This window comes from Rhipicephalus microplus, chromosome 8, assembly GCF_043290135.1.
Source record: "Rhipicephalus microplus isolate Deutch F79 chromosome 8, USDA_Rmic, whole genome shotgun sequence".
In the NCBI taxonomy this organism is placed as follows: Eukaryota; Metazoa; Arthropoda; class Arachnida; order Ixodida; family Ixodidae; genus Rhipicephalus; species Rhipicephalus microplus.
Window position 1 is genome coordinate 51,254,538 of NC_134707.1, and position 19,793 is coordinate 51,274,330.

Sequence of the window (19,793 nt, forward strand, 5' to 3'; positions counted from 1 at the left end):
TAAATAATTCTTAAATATTGCCACATTATAATGGGCAGAAACCAGTAACTTGAGGTCGGCCGAACGTCAAGCTGGTCCGCTCACTGGCAAAACAAAGGCATAATCTTCTTTCGCACCTATGCTCCGTCTTTGCTATTGCAGCACATTCAATTTCGCCAGAAACATTACCACGTAATACATGTTTGTGGCAATATGTTTGTTCTCGTGAAGTCAGCTGTTAATGCATGGTTAATGCGTGGTTCGGGTTAATAGGGGCGAGAGATATAGAGATGAATCTAGGGCTGAATTGTTTGTGTAAAGTTGTTTAAGAAATTCTAGTCCCCGGTTATTCCAGTCTAGTTTATTCCGGAACAAATGAGACCACCAATACTAAGGCAAGAATCATGGATGAGACGCGTATGACGGCCTACGTGCCTTAGACGTCGTGATCGCCGCTATCTACGTATATACAGGGCGCATCATTTCTACTTTCTCTTTTCGTTTCAGCCGATGCATAAATGATCAGCTGAGGCTTACTCACTGACTTACTGAAATGCTCTGTCCTCAGCCACTTGGCTGACAATAACAGCAAGTCAATTCTTGGAAAATTTGTGGTCATGGAGCAACAACGAGTAGTGCAAACACGAGATCAGCGAAGACTTGCACATTCAACAGCATCATATTGGTGTACCCTGAATTTCACTTCAAAGCAGTCAAATTCGATACTATTCGAAGTCCACCATAGGTCAGCGAACTTATGAGTTGACTCACTTGGACTCACTCAGATGTAGCACCGAGACCAGGTGAGTCATAATTTGGGGAGTTTCAGTCTGAGTGAGTGCAGTTGAAGAAAATTTTCATAAGTGCGAGCCCAAGTGAGTTCGGCTGAAGAAAATTTCGAGGCTCAGTCCTAGCTACTTCAAAGCACAAGATTGCCAATATATGCGACTCTGATGTGACACTTTCCTGATAATGTTTGGCCTCTATCACGTGATTGTGCATTTATTCTTATGTTTTGGTGGTTCTGTGGAAACACCTGCTTCCAATATATTGCAGTTGTTTTGCAATAAACTTTGGTTGTTAGTTCAGTGCCATCCTTTTCCCGACCCGTCTTTAGCCCTGACTGTTTTATTCGTCGTCTACTATGCAGCACCAACCAGCCCACTCAAACACTATGTCCTGGGCGCAAGTTTGCCTATTAACGAGTTTTCTTTTTAATTACCCACATGTCGTCTTCTTCACCACCACCCACTGGTGTCTGAAAAATTATACCTGTGAAACACAGGCACTCAGATGGCCTTCAAACGAATGGTCAAATGACTTAATGAATAAAAACGAGCCACTACACAGGTCGTTTCGAAGGCCATTGAGTCCACAGAGCATTCCACAACTTTATCGAAACTTCGACACACATTGAGCAATGAAAGCGAAAACGGCACAAATGTGCCCTCCCGTTTAGAGTGTACTCATACTCACAACTGGGAAAAAAAAAACTAACAAGCATTCTTCAAAATCAGTATGTGTGAGCTAATAAAGTAGTTTTGCCACTTTATCTGAGTGAACAGCATGCTACTGTTTTTGAGAGTATTATGCTGTTATTACTCTCAACAACAGTAACATGCTTGTCTCTATCATGCCATTCTGCAGAGAACCGCTCACCACAGTTTCACTGCTCAACAACTTAAAAACTAAATACATATGTGTTCATAACTACGAATGGACAATTCATTGCAATTTTTAGACATATACAACAAATACGTTTGTATTTTGTAGTAGATTTAATTTCCCAGTGGCTCGAATACGAAAATACAAATCCGCGCTTCCCCACAATGTATGCGATAAACACTTGAACCACTGAACGGCCCTTCGAAGCTGCCGTGTAGCAGCATGACAACACCGTCAAGTCAATAGAACTGTGGTGTTTTAACGGCCGTTTACTGCACAGCCTTTCAAAAGTACCTGTGTCACACAGGTATTACTCGAGCACCGAAGACGCAACTACTTCGTTTCACTTGCGAAACGTAAACATATATAATTTATTGTAAAATAAATAAAATAATAAATAAGGGTGCGTACTATCACTACTTTCCTTGCCGCAGTGCAGTCCGCAGTGTGGGTACTACTGCTCGCCTGCATCGAGCGCTCATGCTTTTTGGCACTGCCGAGCTCGGTGAAGCGCCCATTGCACTGGCAGTGCTGAAATGGCCGCTTGCCCATGCGATCCGAAGGCGCATCTTCTGTTCGACAAACCCCAGCACTGCTGGGGCAAGTGTGCAGCCCGGTGATCCCCGAGTGAAGATTCCGGTGGCACTTCCATGTTGCTGAGGAGATTTTGAAACACTCGTAGCCCATGTCACACTCGTACATAATTCTGCCACGGTGTGCGCCCCGCTTGTGGAGATAGATGTTTTCATTATGGCTGTAGCACCTCCGTCATATGTCACTAGCCACACACCGGTCCCAGTGGATCATTTAATGCCCTGTGAGTCTAGCCCTGCATGTTGTGAGTGTGGAGAGAAGCAAAATAATTTGTTAGCATGAGTTTGAAAACGATTTTGTTAGACACGACCAGCAAAACAAACAGGCAGTTAACCCAAGGCAAGTGTGGAGACATCGTTTGTTATTTTTTAGCAGTAGTGCATTCATTATGATGTCAATTAAGACCTTGCTAATTATGGCAGTAAAGCCACCTCTCATCAAAACGGGGCCACATTCAAGACCGCTCGAGCACGAAATGACCCAGCGAAAGTGACAAGGTGTAGACAACATGACACCATGCGCGCAGTAAATGAATGATGAAATGTGGATTTCATGACAGTGCACAAATGACACGTACCGATGACATGAATTACACATAATGAGTAGCATAACATGAATGCCATGCCCCTGTCAAACTACATCAGAAACAGTTTCTGGTGCTATTAGAAGGATGATAAAGGCAAATGAAGTCATGTCAGAGTGAAAGGTTAATGCTCGAGAATGCCCCGCCGCGGTGGTCTAGTGGCTAAGGTACTCGGCTGCTGACCCGCAGGTCGCGGGTTCGAATCCCGGCTGCGGCGGCTGCATTTCCGATGGAGGCGGAAATGGTGTAGGCCCGTGTGCTCAGATTTGGGTGCACGTTAAAGAACCCCAGGTGGTCGAAATTTCCGGAGCCCTCCACTTCGGCGTCTCTCATAATCATATGGTGGTTTTGGGACGTTAAACCCCACATATCAATCAATCAATCATTAATGCTCGAGAATGTCTGAAACATCAATATTATTATGTACAACAGCACAACAGTTATATGAAAATTAAGGTAAAAAATGAGAGACCCTTAGGCTTGCGAGCCCTGAAACACTTGTTCAAATAACCATGAAATGTATCCTCTAGAAAAGCTTATTGCTTCGCGAATTCAACGCCGCAAACATTTTAAGAATCTGCCCAGTGCGAGTGGAGCTAGAAAGATTTGTGACATGCTGCAACTGCATTCTCCCTTATCTTCTCCGATGAAAGCGCTGGAAGCTAAGCAGGAAGGATTGGCAGGGGCAAAGAAAATATGTCCCATGTGTCTGGTGGCCTTGAGCCATTTTTTCTTCTTTTTCTTCGAATGTGCCGCTTTTCACCATGTCCATATCAGCCAATGGCTGATAGATGGTTTCCTACGATTGAGTTTTGTGCATCTTCCGTCATTTGTTGAGAGAAGAAAAAGCAATTTGTAGCTGACTTTGATCATTTATTGTGAAGCCCAGGCCGCATGCTGCGCTATAATATTCAGCTTGCGTGTTCTCGGGAACCTCTACCACCCATCGGCAGCGCTTTCTGACCACGCTCAAAAAGTGTTGCAGGGCTCCTTTAAAGGCCCACTGCAATGAAATTTTACTTGGTTGGAAACGGCCATAATTAAATACTTAGTACGTATATATACGGTAAGTTACGATAAGGACAATGAAAAATCTTGCAGTAGCATATTTAATTCATAATTGGTGCTTTAATTGCCAGCAAGCAGACGACGTGGAGCTCTAGCGGTGTGCCCAGGCAAATCGGGCAGAACCGGATACGACGATTACTACAGAACGTCGCCGCGTCGCTCCTTACGAGCAATTTTTCCTGCCGCTGAATCACTCTTTTCTACGTTAAAACCACTTTCAATGCAGCATGTCTGAAATGCGTATGTGCGTTTGGGCTGCCTTGGCACCGCCTAAAGTTCGTGCAGCATTAAAGAAACATGCTCGTGCTGCATTGAAATCGATGGCAGGCAAAGTTCCAAGTCAAGCAGGGTTTCTGAATACGGGAGTCAGACACTGCAAGCCCACCAGTGGGATGCCCGGACCAGCGTTCGATAAGAGGCATGTTCACGCAGCTTTCTTAAGTTAACATAGAAAAAACGCACAACCTAAGAGGTGCGTCCGCGATGTGCGTGCTCGAGGAGCGCGGAGCAGACGATTTTTCTGTCATTTACGTCCCTTCCGGTCAGTTGTAATGGCATCGTTTTTTTTTTAGTTTCGGTCTCAAAAACACTGTCATTTGCAAGTTCTTTTTCTAAGGAAGCGCTTGTATTTCGAAAGTGACATTTCCCAGGCAGCACTGTCTCTAGCTAAACTACCTATACATTTGATTTTTTAGGAGTGCCAAATTTTGTTGCAGTTGGACTTTAAGAGTTTCCCAGTGCGTACTTTGTTAAATATAGCTTGTGTCAGTGAAGCTTTCACATACGGCTGCATTCTGTGAAAACGGTAGCACGCTTTAAACCACTGGCAATTATGCGGGTGAACTCTTTTCGAACTTGCTATGCACCCACCACGTGGCCTTAAAGGCAAAGACGTAGTACTGTGTGTGCCTTTCGTAGTGGGTGGCTTCCTTTAAACCAAGAATGCATGCTAATCACATGTTTTAATGCCCTTTAGTAATGAGCGCTTGTACAGTGAATTAGTAATGCAACATTTCATGTTGTATTGTGAAGCATGTGTTTGGGAAGCGTGCGTATGTAAAGCACAAGAAAGTTACTTTCACTGCATTTCCAAGCGGAGGAAGTTATTTTCACTGCATTCGCAAGCAGACCTGGGGCCATGTGGTAGAACATGTGCTTGCCATGCAAACGATTCAAATTCGTTCACCGCTTGGATCCAAACGACCCGGGTTCGATTACAAGTGTCATCAGTTTTTTCCAATTTTCGTTCCGTATTTCTTTACATATAAAACATTTTCCTAGTCGTTTCAGGTTACGTTAAATGAGAGTTAGTTGTATCTGCTTTTAGGGTCCCTTTAACAACACCAGAGAGCATATGTTGTAAGTTTGCTATGACGCCTTAGTGGCTTGGATCAAACAGGTACTTACAGGGAGGACCAAGCAGGAAAGGGACGACGGAGCCTTCGGTTTTAATGCCGAGCACCTTCATTTTCCTCTCGGGAGAGCCAGGTCCTACATTACCGTCACTTGCGCCTGCACCAAGAAATGCAGCAAATGTGCAGACACTTAAAGAGATTATGTCAGTGAAACAGTTTGCATACGGCCAAAAACAAGCGGATTTTCATACACGGCAGTCCACCCCGAACACACATACAATGACAAAACCATCCCAAACGTATGTAGTATTCTGATTGTAGCCCTCTGCTGCAGTACAATCGCTCCAGCATCTTGCAGGTGAAGTGCAAGTGCTGCTTAGAACATCAGCCAGAAGTTTGTCGACATAAAAGAAATAAGCACAGCTGTTAATAAGCCGCACAAGATTGAGTCACAGCCTCCACACTTCTTCTCATGCTCAATTCCCTTTCCTATCCTCTTGCTATAATTACACTATACAAGGCTGTGCTATGCTCTGATGGTGTACCTGGATAGTCGAGCGGTAGCGTTCAAAGAGTGGGTACGAGGATTTCCATCTCTCGTCACCAAGAATATTTTTTCACCCCACATTTCTCTACTTCATCTCTTTCTTTCTCAGTGCTCCTTCTCTTGCCCATCAGCATTATTTCATCCCTCAGCAGACAAAATAGCACATGTCCTCTGCTAGGGAAGCAGGAGAGAAAGAAGAGGACGAAGAAAGCACACTGCGGATCATTGTGATGATAATTTTAAATCTATGACACGCGACAAGCCTCAACCATAACAGCGCTAAAGGTAGACCACCAGTAACGCCATCTCACAGGCGTATTGCCACAGTACGTCTTGGAACGGCTAAGGTTTCACACCACCTGCCATACGTGGTGCTGCCATCCGCCAGCCACATCCTCATCACTCTGATCCTCTCAATAAGCCATCATTTACCTGTTTCACAACATACAATGGCATAAAAACAAGACGGGCTAAATTCATTTTCGACACAAGATTGTTATTGTTTCAATAAAGTCACATCTGAAGCATGCCAGCTCTGCCATGCAGTAAACAGCACCAAACCACTCACAAGATCGGGAGCCATGATGCAAAGTCATAGTGGCAGGCACAGCAACACCTAAAGACAAATGTGCTAAAGCTTGCGAGGCAATGTATTTAACAGCAACAAGTCACGAAATTTCTTTTTACACATTTCCGTGCTAATACTTTTTCTAAACAGATACACAGATAGCTATACTCTCCAACACAAATTAATACTACGGAGGTCCACGTAAATAAAAATTATTATTGCGACTCCTTTTCACTGTCTCGAGCTTTAAGGATATAGAACCTACTCAGATCGTTAGAAGGATGCTTGAATGTGTTGCTATAATGCCCAGTCTTTTCATCTGTACCGGGATCTAAGCTCACAGTGTGGCCAGTTTTCTTTAATGAATATCAAATTTATAAATCCTAATTGTGATTTTCAGGGCATTCGTAAAGAAAGAACTTACAGTTACAAGTAGACAAATGAGCGGCAATCGAACCAAGCAACTCACCAGCACGGGTCGGGGAATAACCGTCCAAGCAACCAACTGCACTAACAATTTCTTCGGGCTCACGCTTTGGCACCAAGAGGGCAATCTCGCTGTTAATGGATGCAGAACCTACGACAACAGACAGATTCGAAAGATTCACAGCGTCTGCAATGAAATTATTGCTTTTGCACGAGTGAAGATAGTTTCTTACATTCCATCTGGCATCAACTCAAGGACTACGCATCACCATGATAGAAATATATTCATCAACTCAAGGACTATGCATCACCAAGATAAATATAGTATACATTTGCAAATTTGATGAGAAAACCTCGAAGGGCTGTCACAGGAGTAGCACATTTGACAATCTGAGAAAAATGAGAACATGAATGTGACAGTACTACCCATGCACTTAAAGTATAGAAATAAAGCGTCAAGACTCTCTCACGACAGCTGATGCACATCGATTCGATTTTCAGTGAATTGATTTGAGCAGGCACTTACAGGAGGATTCAGACTGTGAATCAGCATTAAAGGTGTCGATTCCACAGATGACCTCCTCACTTTCATGCTCTTGCGCAAGAGTTTTATTGTTGTCATCACTTCGGTCCGCTTCTGGAAAAGAAGAGACAACAGTCTCAGATGACTTGCATGTACCATAGGTACCTGACAGAAGGTGTAGCTGAAACTGGAATGCCTTTTACGTAGAGGGACACATTAATGTCTCTTGAAAGAAATAGCAAATTATAGTAAACTATCACTCGCTTTCCTACTCTTCCAAGAAAGGTTCACCACAACTGGGAATGAAAACGACGACGTTGAATTAAGCAGCGCAATGCCATGTCAAGGCTTATCCGAATACACTCAAACCTCATTATAACGAAATTGCATATTACACAAAAATGAGTTTGTTGTATCTCAAAATTCGTCATAAATGTATATGCCTAACACTGTACTGCAGAAATATTTTTTCATTTACTTTGCCATCACTACAATTTTGTTATATCCAAATTCTTTATGTTGAGATTCGAGAGTACAAGCAACCCAACCCATTTTCATGTCATAATGTGTGCAGTGAAGCGACCCCGACTTCTGATGACAGTGGATGCGAGCAACACCCCCAATATGGGGGGGTGTTGAAGTTTTTTACTACAGTGCCCCCTTGCCCCCCCCCCCCCTCGAGCCCCTATGGATCAGAATCTCTTGCAAAGACAAGCAGAATAAGTGTCACTCGCGTGGCTGTGTTTACGCATGTGCTGAGTGCCAGTGGGTAACGGTGAGCAATCATGCATCGAAACAACAATGAACGTAAGTAAGCATCACCGAGTGGAGGGCAGAACCTGGGTGAGTGCTAAATAGTGGGTGAACACAGCTATTTGTCAAACATGGAGCTAGAGTATACTGGTGGGTGAATATCTGCTTATTCTGGTGACCCAAGTAAAGAAGAAAGAAAACAATCAACTGAATTTGCAGTTGTGTTCAAAATTTAGTGACAATTAATTACTAATTTATAATTAAACATTTTTATTAAGAATACACACTTGCAAGACCACATGTTTTTCAACTTCATTTGTACCTGGCAACAACATTCTGTGGCAGCGCAGCATGGAACAGAAGCACACTTTTTTCACTACACTTCTGCATGTAGCCCACAAATGCTAACTTTTATGGACTATGCAACATAAACGAAAATATTACAGGAGGAGAGATTGCTATTATGTTCAAGGTTATTAGAATTGAAAGAGTGTCCTGTCAAGGATTTCTATTTTCGGCTGTATCAAGTTTTCTGGGTTACTGGTGTGGATTTTACATTCTCCTGTCTCTGAAAACGACGGCATCATTGAGTGATAGCAGCTGAACATGGAAGCTTCTAAGGCAATGAGTGTGTCTTCGTCAAGTGGTCTGTGTTAATTAAACAGACAGAAAGGAAGACTGCAGTGTGTTATGACATATTTTGTTGTCTGAACACAATCACCGAGAAGGAAATTGGGTGCAAGTCATATCACCAGTGCAAGTAGGTTATTCATCTTAATAATTGCCTGTGACCTGGTAGTCTTCAGCAAAACCAGCGGCCTGAAAGCACAACTGGGATTACACACGGTAGGTAAAAGAAACGACACATTTTATTAATTGCACTACTTATGCGGTTGGTATTTCAAGTTTCCTACAATTACTGATACAATCACACTGAAAGTCCCGTACTGTAACGTCGCGCCCGTTTGCACCTACAGTGAAAGGTATTTTTGATGCTTTGCGATGAGAGCGATTGACATTTATAAAAAAATTACCAGTGCAGAACTTGACCTGGGGAGCGAACTCGTTCATGTCTATTATGAGGTTGACAGCATTCTTTTCTCTGCACAAAATGAGTGCTCTTGACCATGGCAAATAAGGAGTGCGTTTCCCCTGTATGCCAAGGCAAATGTGCCATGCCTCCTCTCAATCAATCATGGCCACAATTTTTACTGTCTGTTGATGCTTTTGCGTAGCCAGAAAAAATAACCTGAGTATCTCCAGAAAGTTCTTGCATCTCAATAAGCAATAAAACAATGATACCGACCCTGTATGCAAAATATTTAGGAAATAGTTTGTTGCCTTGCTGTAGGATTTTTCATTGGGCAGTCTCAGCTTGGCCGTTGCCTTTCTTTTTTTCAAAAACAAAACCAACCACTTCACTTATGCTGCTTCCTGTGTTTCTTGGCAATGTGGAACATATTATTGCTTTCAAAAAAAAAAAAAAATTAAACATTACTACATTTAAAATTCCATCTAATGAAACCTAATTTTATGAAGTTTTTGATCTAAGAAATTTCCATTTTCCAGCACATACCCATAGGTTCTATGTCGCCCTCAACCAGATTTAGCAAATTACTTTGGTGATTAATGATAAATGCACTTTAGCAAACTGTTTGCTGAATTAACTGAATGAAAGTGCTGCAATTAAGTGAGTTAGAAAGTGCCATCATGCTAAAACATTTACATGCCCCCGTAATTGCACTAGCTTTACATTGATAAGGCTGTGTATCGCATCTACGTACGAGACAAAGGATGTGATGGTAGGTAGCGCTTTTGCATACCGCACGATGCTAGAGGCGCAGTAAGTTCTTTTCGTTATTCCATAGTTTGTGCAAATGACAGCACTGATCACCATGTATCTTTCTCGCTCAGCCAGCACCCAGAATCACTGCATTCGTTTTGTGTGTTAAGCCATAGCGGTAAACTGTCATACCTTCATGTGACCACCCACACGGCCTGCATCGCTCGAACACAGTCCCTATGTCAAGGTCGTTTATAAAGGCTTTTATGATGGCGAGGCACGGGTTGCCATTAAAGAAGATGCCGTGGTAGCTTTCTGTTGTGGCTACATTACAACTACAGGTTTCGAAAGACCTAAATATCACTCTTTCAATTAGACGAAGTCATTTCAGTGCAGTCATCGCTTTGTTAAACTGAGTTTCGAGAGTATATTGCGCTCGCTGTGAATGCGGACATGCATCACTGGCAGGTCCGCATTAGTGAAGCGATTCTCAGATGAGCTTAGCAGTGATTCTAGCTGTTTGCCCATTCACTGCTGCATCCGTAAGTATATAAAGACTGATCTTTCATAACACTACTTCACAACCTCGCGAGCCGTAGGTGCATGTTGGTTGCACTTGCGAAACCTAAGCCGATAAAGCCCGCGAGCGGATTTCTCGGCGTAGGAACTCATGTGCAATAGCTTCGCCCCTTTGGCTGTGCAGCAGTGCTGCCACAGAAAGCTGATGACAGTTTTGATTGATACAGACAAGCCATTTAACTGCTTGCCTTGGAGTAGCGAATCGCGGCAAGTCTCGCAGAAGTTCGTTCCAGTGAGCCCCACAAGAAGGGCTGGAAAAGATTCACGCGGAAGTTGCGCGGCATTTCGACGCTTTCCGCGGTCGAGCACAGCGCTCAAGGTCGACAGGTTGGCGTCGGACCCCAATCGGCCGCAGACGTGGCAGCCGTGGCCACTGTCACTGCTCAGCGATTTGCGCCGACCGTTCGCTTCACACCTCCTGACCTGACGCAGGTAACTCTCCACGACTCGCAGACCGGGGTCGTTCAGCCGACGTTCGCGCTTGGCTCGCGCTTCCCGAGCCCGGTACTCGGAGCGTTCCGCTCGAAGGCGTCTCATATAGGCAGCCTGCTTGGCGCGGTACTCCGGGTCTTCGCTTGCTTGCCGACGTTTTCGCTCCCTGTTGGCAGCGTTACGTCTCTCGCGCCGTTCCTCGTCTGACAAGTTGAGCCTCGGTCTAGCCATGTCCGGGCAAGGCGGGAGAAGAGTCTCTGGGGACTTCACTTGCTTTAGTTTAGCAGGACTACGGCGGTCTCAGAATACTGATGTATCAGTGCCCCTGAAATTTATAAACTGAAACTTCTATGAAACTCTATGCCAGGGAGTTTCTACGAACCGAAACAACCATAATGACGATGATGACGATGAAATTGTTGCCCTGCCCTTTGTAATGGGTGATCAAACGGGAAATCCGGATCTAGCACAATAAGTCTCTATTTATTGGTTTGGCGTATCTGCTGCCGGACCTGTTGCAGATAGTATAGTGTACTATAACAGAGTACACTATACAAACAGACAAGTCGGCAAGCGCCACCACAGTGTTGCCAGGTCAGTCGAAGTCATCAATGGCGTCGCCAGTTGACATAAGAGCAACTACTACAAATGGTAGTACGCAAACGTAGCCAAGGAAAAAATAATAAATAATAAGAATAATAAATAAGGAATTTTCGCACTAGCGTTGCCAAGCCTGAATAAAGTGTGGAGCTGGACGGCCTATATGTTTATCTTTTCCTTTTTAACCTGTTGCTTTCTGTCTATACTTTTTGTCACTTTCGATTTATTCCTTGACGATTGGCCATCTGATGACGATCACGAAATTATCCATCGATGATCTCCTCGTAATTCTTGATCTTTCTACGTTATCTCACTCGCTTCCTCTATTTTCTTCCAAAACTAAATTTCTGTCTCTCACCTCCTGACACACATTTCATACCACCCTCAATTCTCAGGTCGTCGATCGACCGTGCTTGGTTGCCGTCCCGAAAGTGGTGGGTTCCATCCCGGCCACGTCGGTCGCATTTGGTTGAAGGCGAAAATAGTGAGGGCCCGTGCTCTGTGCGATGTTAGAGCACATTATCTTATCTACGTTATCTCACTCGCTTCCTCTATTTTTTTTCTAAATTTCTATTTGTTTTTCGTTTTCTTTATTTCGTTCTACTATCTCACCTCCTGACACACATTTCATACCACCCTCAATTTTCAGGTCGTCGATCGACCGTGCTTGGCTGCTGTCCCAAAAGTGGAGGGTTCCATTCCGGCCACGGCGGTCGCATTTGGTTGAAGGCGAAAATAGTGAGGGCCCGTGCTCTGTGCGATGTTAGAGCACATTATCTTATCTACGTTATCTCCCTCGCTTCCTCTATTTTCTTCTAAAATTCAGTTTGTTTTTCATCTTCTACATTTCGTTCTACTACCTCACCTTCTGACACTCACATTTCATACCGCCCTCCATTCTCAGGTCGTCGATCGACGGTGCTTGGCTGCGGTCCCGAAAGTGGAGGGTTCCATCCCGGCCATGGCGCTCGCATTTGCTTGAAGGCAAAAATAGTGGGGGCCCGTGCTCTGAGCGATGTTAGAGCACATTATCTTATCTACGTTATCTCACTCTATTTTTTTTCTAAATTTCTATTTGTTTTTCGTTTTCTTTATTTCGTTCTACTATCTCACCTCCTGACACACATTTCATACCACCCTCAATTTTCAGGTCGTCGATCGACGGTGCTTGGCTGCTGTCCCGAAAGTGGAGGGTTCCATCCCGGCCACGGCGGTCGCATTTGGTTGAAGGCAAAAATAATGGGGGCCCGTGCTCTGTGTGATGTTGGAGCACATTCCGATGCTGTTGAGATTTCGGGGTGGGGGAGGGGGGTCTCGCCCCTGTGCAGCTCCTCCTATTCTGCTTTGTACAATGCATGACTGGTAATTTTTTTTTCATACACTCGTATCATGCCATACCGATTCTCACATACTATATCAAGTTAATTAAATGGCCACAAGCGTACCAAGATCGTGTCCTGTTAATGATGATGCACATGACATGCATGTGTCATTATTTTCATGTTGTGACCTGTCATTTATGTTCGTCGCACAATCACACAGATCTAAGCAACAATCTACCAGCATTAATCAATCCAGCCACTGAACTGTATTTTGGCATCTCTGGATGAGAACTGAGTTCATTAGGACACAACCACTTCGTTTCACTTGTAAAGCAAGGACATGCCATTTATTCGAAGAATAAATCTCGTGAAAACATCAGTTTTTATGTTCTATGTGTCTTTTCACATGTGGACAATGAACAAACACAGTTACTCTGGTCACGCAGCTCATGCTCAACACAGACTTCAAACAGAAGAAACGATACTGTACACATATAAACTGGCAATCTTTCTTTGAAGGATTTGCTTAAGATATGCTAATATGTTACAAGCACGGAGATGACTTTATCGGTTTGAGGTATCCACTGAAAACTTGTAGCCATCCGTTGTTAAACGACGTTCAAGTGTAAAATGCACACACATGCGAGAACAAAGTGCAGCTGGATGGGCATACTTTTGTAAGCAAGAATATATATTGCTCTATGCTCAAACCTCAATATAACAAACCCAGATATAATGAAACACTGGATATAATGAAATAAATGAAAAATAGTCTTGCAATAGATAAAGTGGTAGCAATAAACTTTTATAACAAACTTTGGATATAATGAACCTAATTCAACATAACATACAACTTTGTTATGAGGTTTGAGTGTATATGCATTTTATTCAGTTTTTTTTATTACAAGTGTTCATTCATGGAAAATCAATCACTCTTGAACCACTGATTTACGAACACAACTTGATCTCTATGCTTGAATTTTCCAAGAGCAGAGATACACATGATCATACTCTATTGGAAAGAATGCACAAGCTAGATGGCAATTAAATAGAAGTGCAAAGTAATTTAGTGTCGTAACTTTTATCACTATTCCTGTCATCACTGCTCACTGACCACAGGCCCTAAGCAGGGTGTTCACGAATCCAAGTGTGGCAATATCGGGGAACATAAGTCGAGATTTGATAACATGAAAACATGGAATGCAGTAACCGTTGCACAGTAAACTCATTTGTAATAAAATAAAATAAGCATGTCAAGACAACCTTGATAATTTGCAGAAAAGAACAGTTGCCAGAAAAAACAGATAAGCACAAGTGACTTGTGACAGGAGGAAAAAAATTTTGGATGGGATTGAAAATTTCGGCTACAGGACACGCCACGTTTCGCCAGACAATCTCAGTTTAAAAGGTTGATCGTGATATCTGCCGGCGAACAAGACAATTGGTGTCGCAATCTTCCCACTGCTGATTTCCCTCTTGTGCTAATTTTTTTTCTGCAGTAACTGCACCCGTTAAAAGCAAGTGTTATGTACATTTCCTTATCAAGTATTTACACTTTTCAGTATCACATTCTCTCACAATTTGACCTGCACGGAATTCATAGGTTTAATAAATGTGAAAATACATAACTGCTCCGATGAAGTTATGAAGGACTCTCAAAACCTTAAGTACGCATGGTACCACAAGCCGGGAAGGCACATGTTTCTTGCTTTCTGTGAAATCATTTGACCACTGGCATAGCCAGGGAGGGAGGAGTGAAGCAAAATTATGTATAATCATAGACCATGACACCTTTTCTTTCATCCAGTCTTTTAGCGCTGTTTTCAACTCAGAATTATGCACCAACGCACCCAAATGAACACCTTTACATGGTTCATGGATTCTCCATGTTAACACATTCAACTTCGGCTATAATAAACGTGCTTGGAGGAGTCTCTGTAAGGCCACGCATTTATACCAGACATTTCTTCCTGCACATAAGCACGGACAACACTGAATATAAGTACTCGTAGGAGACTGCACCAAATTCGTTTTAAAGGAGTGCTAAAATGGTTTTAGAAATTTTGACAGACTTTAGGCTACAGTATCATGGAATACTTTGTAGTGCAAAAAGGCCGCTACAGGCAGCAATTATGTGATTACCCTCTTTCTCGCCTCTTTAACCAATTGAAATGCCTAGCTGCCACTAGCGAAGGCAGCACACATGGAGTGTTAAGCTGCGCCATCTTCCCTGTGGCCTCCGCAAATAACACCGGCAGTGCACCCAGCACACTGTCGAGCAACGAAAGACGAAGCTTATGGATTGGTCAAGATCTCCTTCACCAGGAGCCACTACACTACCAGCCTTTCTTATTTCATTTTCCTGTGTGCCGACGATCTGCAAAGTCAATGAAGTATGCGGACAACGTATGTGGGAGAGATCACTTATTAGCGCGAACTCAGCAATGTAACAGTGTCTTCAGGGGCGAAGTTATGGCTGCAGACATGGGGATCCTGCCGTTTATCGGGCAGCAAGAACCTGATGCTCATTGCACCGCCGAGTCGAAGAGGCAACACCTGCCAGCTGCCTTACAAGATTTCGCAGCTTGACAGGTCATCGATCACAGGATTTGTGACACGCAACGCAGCTAGGGCAATGCACAGTGCCCCAGAAAAAAAAAAACCTCGACATAAACATTGCTGTACAGCTCCCGTTAACAAAGAGCACGCTGTAACACACACACAATGTGCATCTGCTCCGGAGGGGCAGTGACATGGACTGAGCATATCCAATCAGATTGGTCGCCGGCGCAACATATTATAGAGTGATGCTATGTTGGATCGACACAGGAAGTTGAAAATTCATTCAGCTAAGCTGCGTCGATCTGCAGCGATTTGCACCTTTCAAGTCTTGTATTAAATAAAACGAGTAATGCGGAGCGCTTAAATTGGTCTGCATGTGATTCTCCGTACTTCCTTTACAAAGTCAATGCATTGATACAAGATGGTTAACACAGCCATTTCAATAAAGGTCAAGAGCTAGAGACCCATGAACTCAATGTGAGTGCAAAGAATAGAACACCACATGGTAAAAATTGTTAGAGCCTTCCACTGCGGCAGGCATCATAATTTATTATTATTATGAATATTGATATTATTGGTATTATTATTATTATCGGCATTAAGCCTTCATAAAAAAAAAACCACCACCCCACGGGAACCCTGATGGGATGGGAAGCAGCAGCAGTGCGCACTAAGGCCCCTGTATTTTTCAAAAGTAGCGCAAACCGTTGTACAAAAAGTGGAGAATTTCCTCCCCGCCCTCTACGTCTCTCCTCACTCCGGCGCGCGTTTCTGCTACCCTATTGGACCAGGCGCGACAAGTGACCAATGAACCTTGTTGACTCCTCGGCTCCGCCGGGCAGCGACGCCATGAGTGAGCGCACTGCATCTCGCTCCCACATGTGTTGCCTTTAGCAAGGCGGCCTCGGATGCAGCGCAATGCCGACCTGCTGTGCCGTTGGCTGCTCCAGCAGCATTGCAAAAGGCGACAAGCTTTTTCATGACTTGATGCCAGCATTTGCTTTAAAGGTATGCCTTATTTCTCGCAATCCCCAAATCTTCTTATTTGTTGGCACATTTAATTTTCACTAGTTTGAAGCTGTTTTTGGTTAACACCTGCTTTTTTGTAGGTTGGGCAAATGGATCCAAAGGAACGGCATGCAACCTTGATGATAGATGAGATACAGCTGACACTTGGCCTGGCATATGACGCGTCCTCTGGAACAGTATTTGGAGCACCAACGGTACCTCTAGCCGACGGTACATTGCCTGATGGATGCCTTGCAACACATGCAATTGTGTTCATGCTTGGTGGGGTCAGCACCCGGTGGAAACAGGTTGTAGCATACCACCTCACAGGCAATTCCTTTCACGCAAAGACAATGAAGCAGATCATTGTGGACGTTATCACAGAGTGCGAAAAAAGTTGGAATCCGTTTGCATGTTGTTGTGACGGACATGGCGGGAGGCAACCAGTCTCTTTGGAAGTTGTTCGGAATTGTAGTTGGAAAGCACAGCAAGCCGAAAGTTTCATGTGCTCACCCGTGTGACTCTAGCAGAAAGCTTTTTTTTTATGCCAGATGTGCCACACTTGCTTAAAAATTTGCGTAATCACCTAACTCAAGGACAAGAGATTACACTGACAGAAGACTTTGCCAAAAAGCTAAATGTTCCCGGCCACACCGTGTCAGTCCAGCCAATTAAGCGGGTTGTAGAGGTTGATGCCAAGGCAGACCTTAAACTGGCACCCCATTTGAAGGAAGCATGCGTGCAACCAGGACATTTTGAAAAGATGAAAGTGGTATTTGCTTTCAGTTTGTTTAACAACGACACAGCGGCTGCACTGTGCATGCTTGTAGAAGCACAGGACGACGAAATTAATAACACAGATGCCTTAACCACAGCGTGGTTTGTTGAAACGGTGTTTAAATGGTTTGAATTAATGTCCTCAAGAACGACAAAGCTTGCCATCAGCCACTTCGATGAACAACGGTACAAGGAGACCGTCACGTTTTTAAAAGGCATGATTGACCTTTTTGAAAAAATCGAAATCGGAACTGATGCGAAAAAATATTGGAAGCCTATTCAAACGGGCATAGTGATGGCGACTACAACTATGTTGCATGTGCAGGAGCTGTTTTTGAATGACTTGGGGTTTGTCTATCTCTTGTTGAGCCGCTTCAGCACTGACGCTCTTGAAAACCTGTTTTCAACCTTGAGAGCAAAATATCCTGTCCCAGGGGAATTGGAATTTCGGAGCACCATGAAGATTGCCACTCTGTCTTTGTTTTTGCGACCGAGTAAGGACGGAAGTTATTCTGATGCTGATGGCTTCATGCTTGCCGGAATCAACAGTGGGAAACAACAACATGACGGAGTATATTCCGTTCACACTCCTGACGACATGCTGGATCTGGAAATTCTAGAGCAGGAGTCATTGACATACCTCGCTGGGTATGTTGTGAGGGGAGTCAAGAATGGTTTGGCCTGCCAAGAATGTCAAGCTGCACTGTCTGACAGCAGTAATGCTTGCAGGCTTCAGCAGTTAAAAAGCTTCACCAAACACAAAATGATGCTGGCTATTCCATCAGCGGCAGTGTTACAGGTTGTTGAGTTTGCAGAGGCTTACGCCAGAAAAAATGAAGTGGACCTTCTCACAAACAAAGTTAGTGTACCAGCATTGCAAAAAAAAAATAATAGCTTCTTTGTTCACAGCCAATTCTTTCCCGCCATGCCATGAACTGCCCAAGAAGATTGTACAGTTGTTTTTGCGAACAAGGATGCAGATATTAGTAAAGAAGTCCAATGCTGAAGCGCAGAGGAAGCGACTGGCTTCGAAAAAGTCGGGCAGCAGGAGTGTTTCAATGAGAGATGCCATTAAAAACGTGCACTAGTTTTGTTTATGTTTTTGCCTATTTCCTGTACACACTTAGAAATGTCACATTAGTAGACTTCGGTACCTTATGAGCATATTTGTGATCAAAAAAGAAGGTTTCTTTACAAATGTGAATGAGTTTTGTTTATGCTTTTGCCTAGTGCTTGTATATACTTAGATATGTCCAATGTATATTTTACTTCAGTGCCTTATGTGTATACCTGCGGTTAAAAACGAGGGTTCCTTTACTTAAAAGTGTGCAATGAGGGTTTCAATATTTTATGATATATTTGTGTATTGCTGCGAACCAGTGCATTTTGTGTTTTCTTTACGTCCGGGCGCCACTCTCGGTTGTCTGATCTGTGTCGAGACCGCGAGTTTTCTTGTTTTTTTTTTTTGTATGCCTTACAGGCTATCTGATTTAATGAGAGTGTTTCACCCCTTTGTCACTTGACTTGAATGTTTCAATGAGAGATACCGTTACAAATGTGCAATGGTTTTGTTTATGCTTTGCCTATTTCTTGTATACACGATGCAACGATGTGTATGTCTGTGATTGAAAAGGTTCCTCTACTTATAAGTGCGCAATGATTGTTTCAATATTTTATCGTGTATTTGTATACGTCTGCGAACGACACCTCTTGTATTGTTTGTGTTTGGCCACGCCCGGCTGTGTCACCTACGTTCAAAGCGGGTGTTTTCTTCTCTGATTCAGTGAGTGCAAAGTTTAACGAGCCGACGCAAAGCAGGGCGATGAGGCGCGCCGTAGTGGAGGGCTCCAGATTAAGTTTTTTTTCTCTTTCCTTCGCATGCTGTAGAGGCTATCTGATTTGATAGCAAAATTGTTTCACCCTGTCGTCGCTCTACTGGAATGTTTTGCAGCGTTCGTGATCATTCGATGCTTCCCGCATTTTATTTGCGCACTCAATAAAATCTACCTTCATCCCACTAAACGTTTGTGGTATTTTATAGATGAATCGTTTACACACGTCCCATTATGGAAGCAGGCATGCATGTCCCAAATTTCAGTAGGGCTCTGTTGTTCCTGTACAAACTCGAGCTCTAAGAGCACTCATATTAACTTTTGAGGGGCTGTTCCACACTTATAAACCCAAGAAAAATTACACGAAGACCAGATTTTTTTATCTTATGAAGCAGACAACAGATTAAATCGACTATGAGTACTGCAAAAGCAGATTATAAACCCAAGAAAAATTACACAAAGCCCAGATTTTTCTATCTTGTGAAGCAGGCTTCAGATTAAATCGACGATGAGTACTGCAAAAGCAGATTGCGATAGGGCGGCATTTCGTACATTTGGTTCCCCTCAAAACACGAGATGATAGCTAAGGCACTGGCCGATCGCACACTGTTGTTCTTACACAGTATTTGCGAGCACCGTTGTGCATTTACACCAAGAATTGGCGTGTTTTAAGCAAGCACTTCAACGTAAGGCCCCTAGGGGCCTTACTTCAATGCGCCGTGCGACAAAACGAAACCGTCCGGCGGCGCGCTCCGTGTGAGTCGCTCCTTCATGGCGGCTGAGAGTGGCGGGCGAGGAGGAAACGGCGCGGGGAAGGGAGTTTGCGCTACCTTTGAA

The 19,793-nt window shown here is 43.7% G+C and overlaps 1 protein-coding gene across 1 annotated transcript; it reads right to left on the minus strand.

Moving 5' to 3' along the window:
* Positions 1-1,985: 1,985 nt before the first annotated feature.
* LOC142769018 (uncharacterized) lies at positions 1,986-11,618 on the minus strand. The gene is made up of 5 exons (XM_075871796.1): positions 10,612-11,618; positions 7,312-7,422; positions 6,829-6,936; positions 5,297-5,401; positions 1,986-2,473 (listed from the first exon to the last, which is right to left on the minus strand). Exons 1-5 carry the CDS (start codon positions 11,084-11,086, stop codon positions 2,448-2,450), a joined length of 825 nt encoding a protein of 274 aa, XP_075727911.1. The 5' UTR covers positions 11,087-11,618; the 3' UTR covers positions 1,986-2,447.
* Between the last annotated feature and the right edge of the window lie 8,175 nt (positions 11,619-19,793).

Excerpts from the sequence above, each read along its gene's own strand:
- LOC142769018 (XM_075871796.1), bottom strand. The coding sequence starts at position 11,086 with ATGGCTAGACCGAGGCTCAACTTGTCAGACGAGGAACGGCGCGAGAGA. Across the intron at positions 5,402-6,828 it reads TTATTCCCCGACCCGTGCTG|GCGCAAGTGACGGTAATGTA; the intron begins GTGAGTTGCTTG and ends TTCTTGGTGCAG. Across the intron at positions 2,474-5,296 it reads TTTCCTGCTTGGTCCTCCCT|GGCTAGACTCACAGGGCATT; the intron begins GTAAGTACCTGT and ends CACAACATGCAG.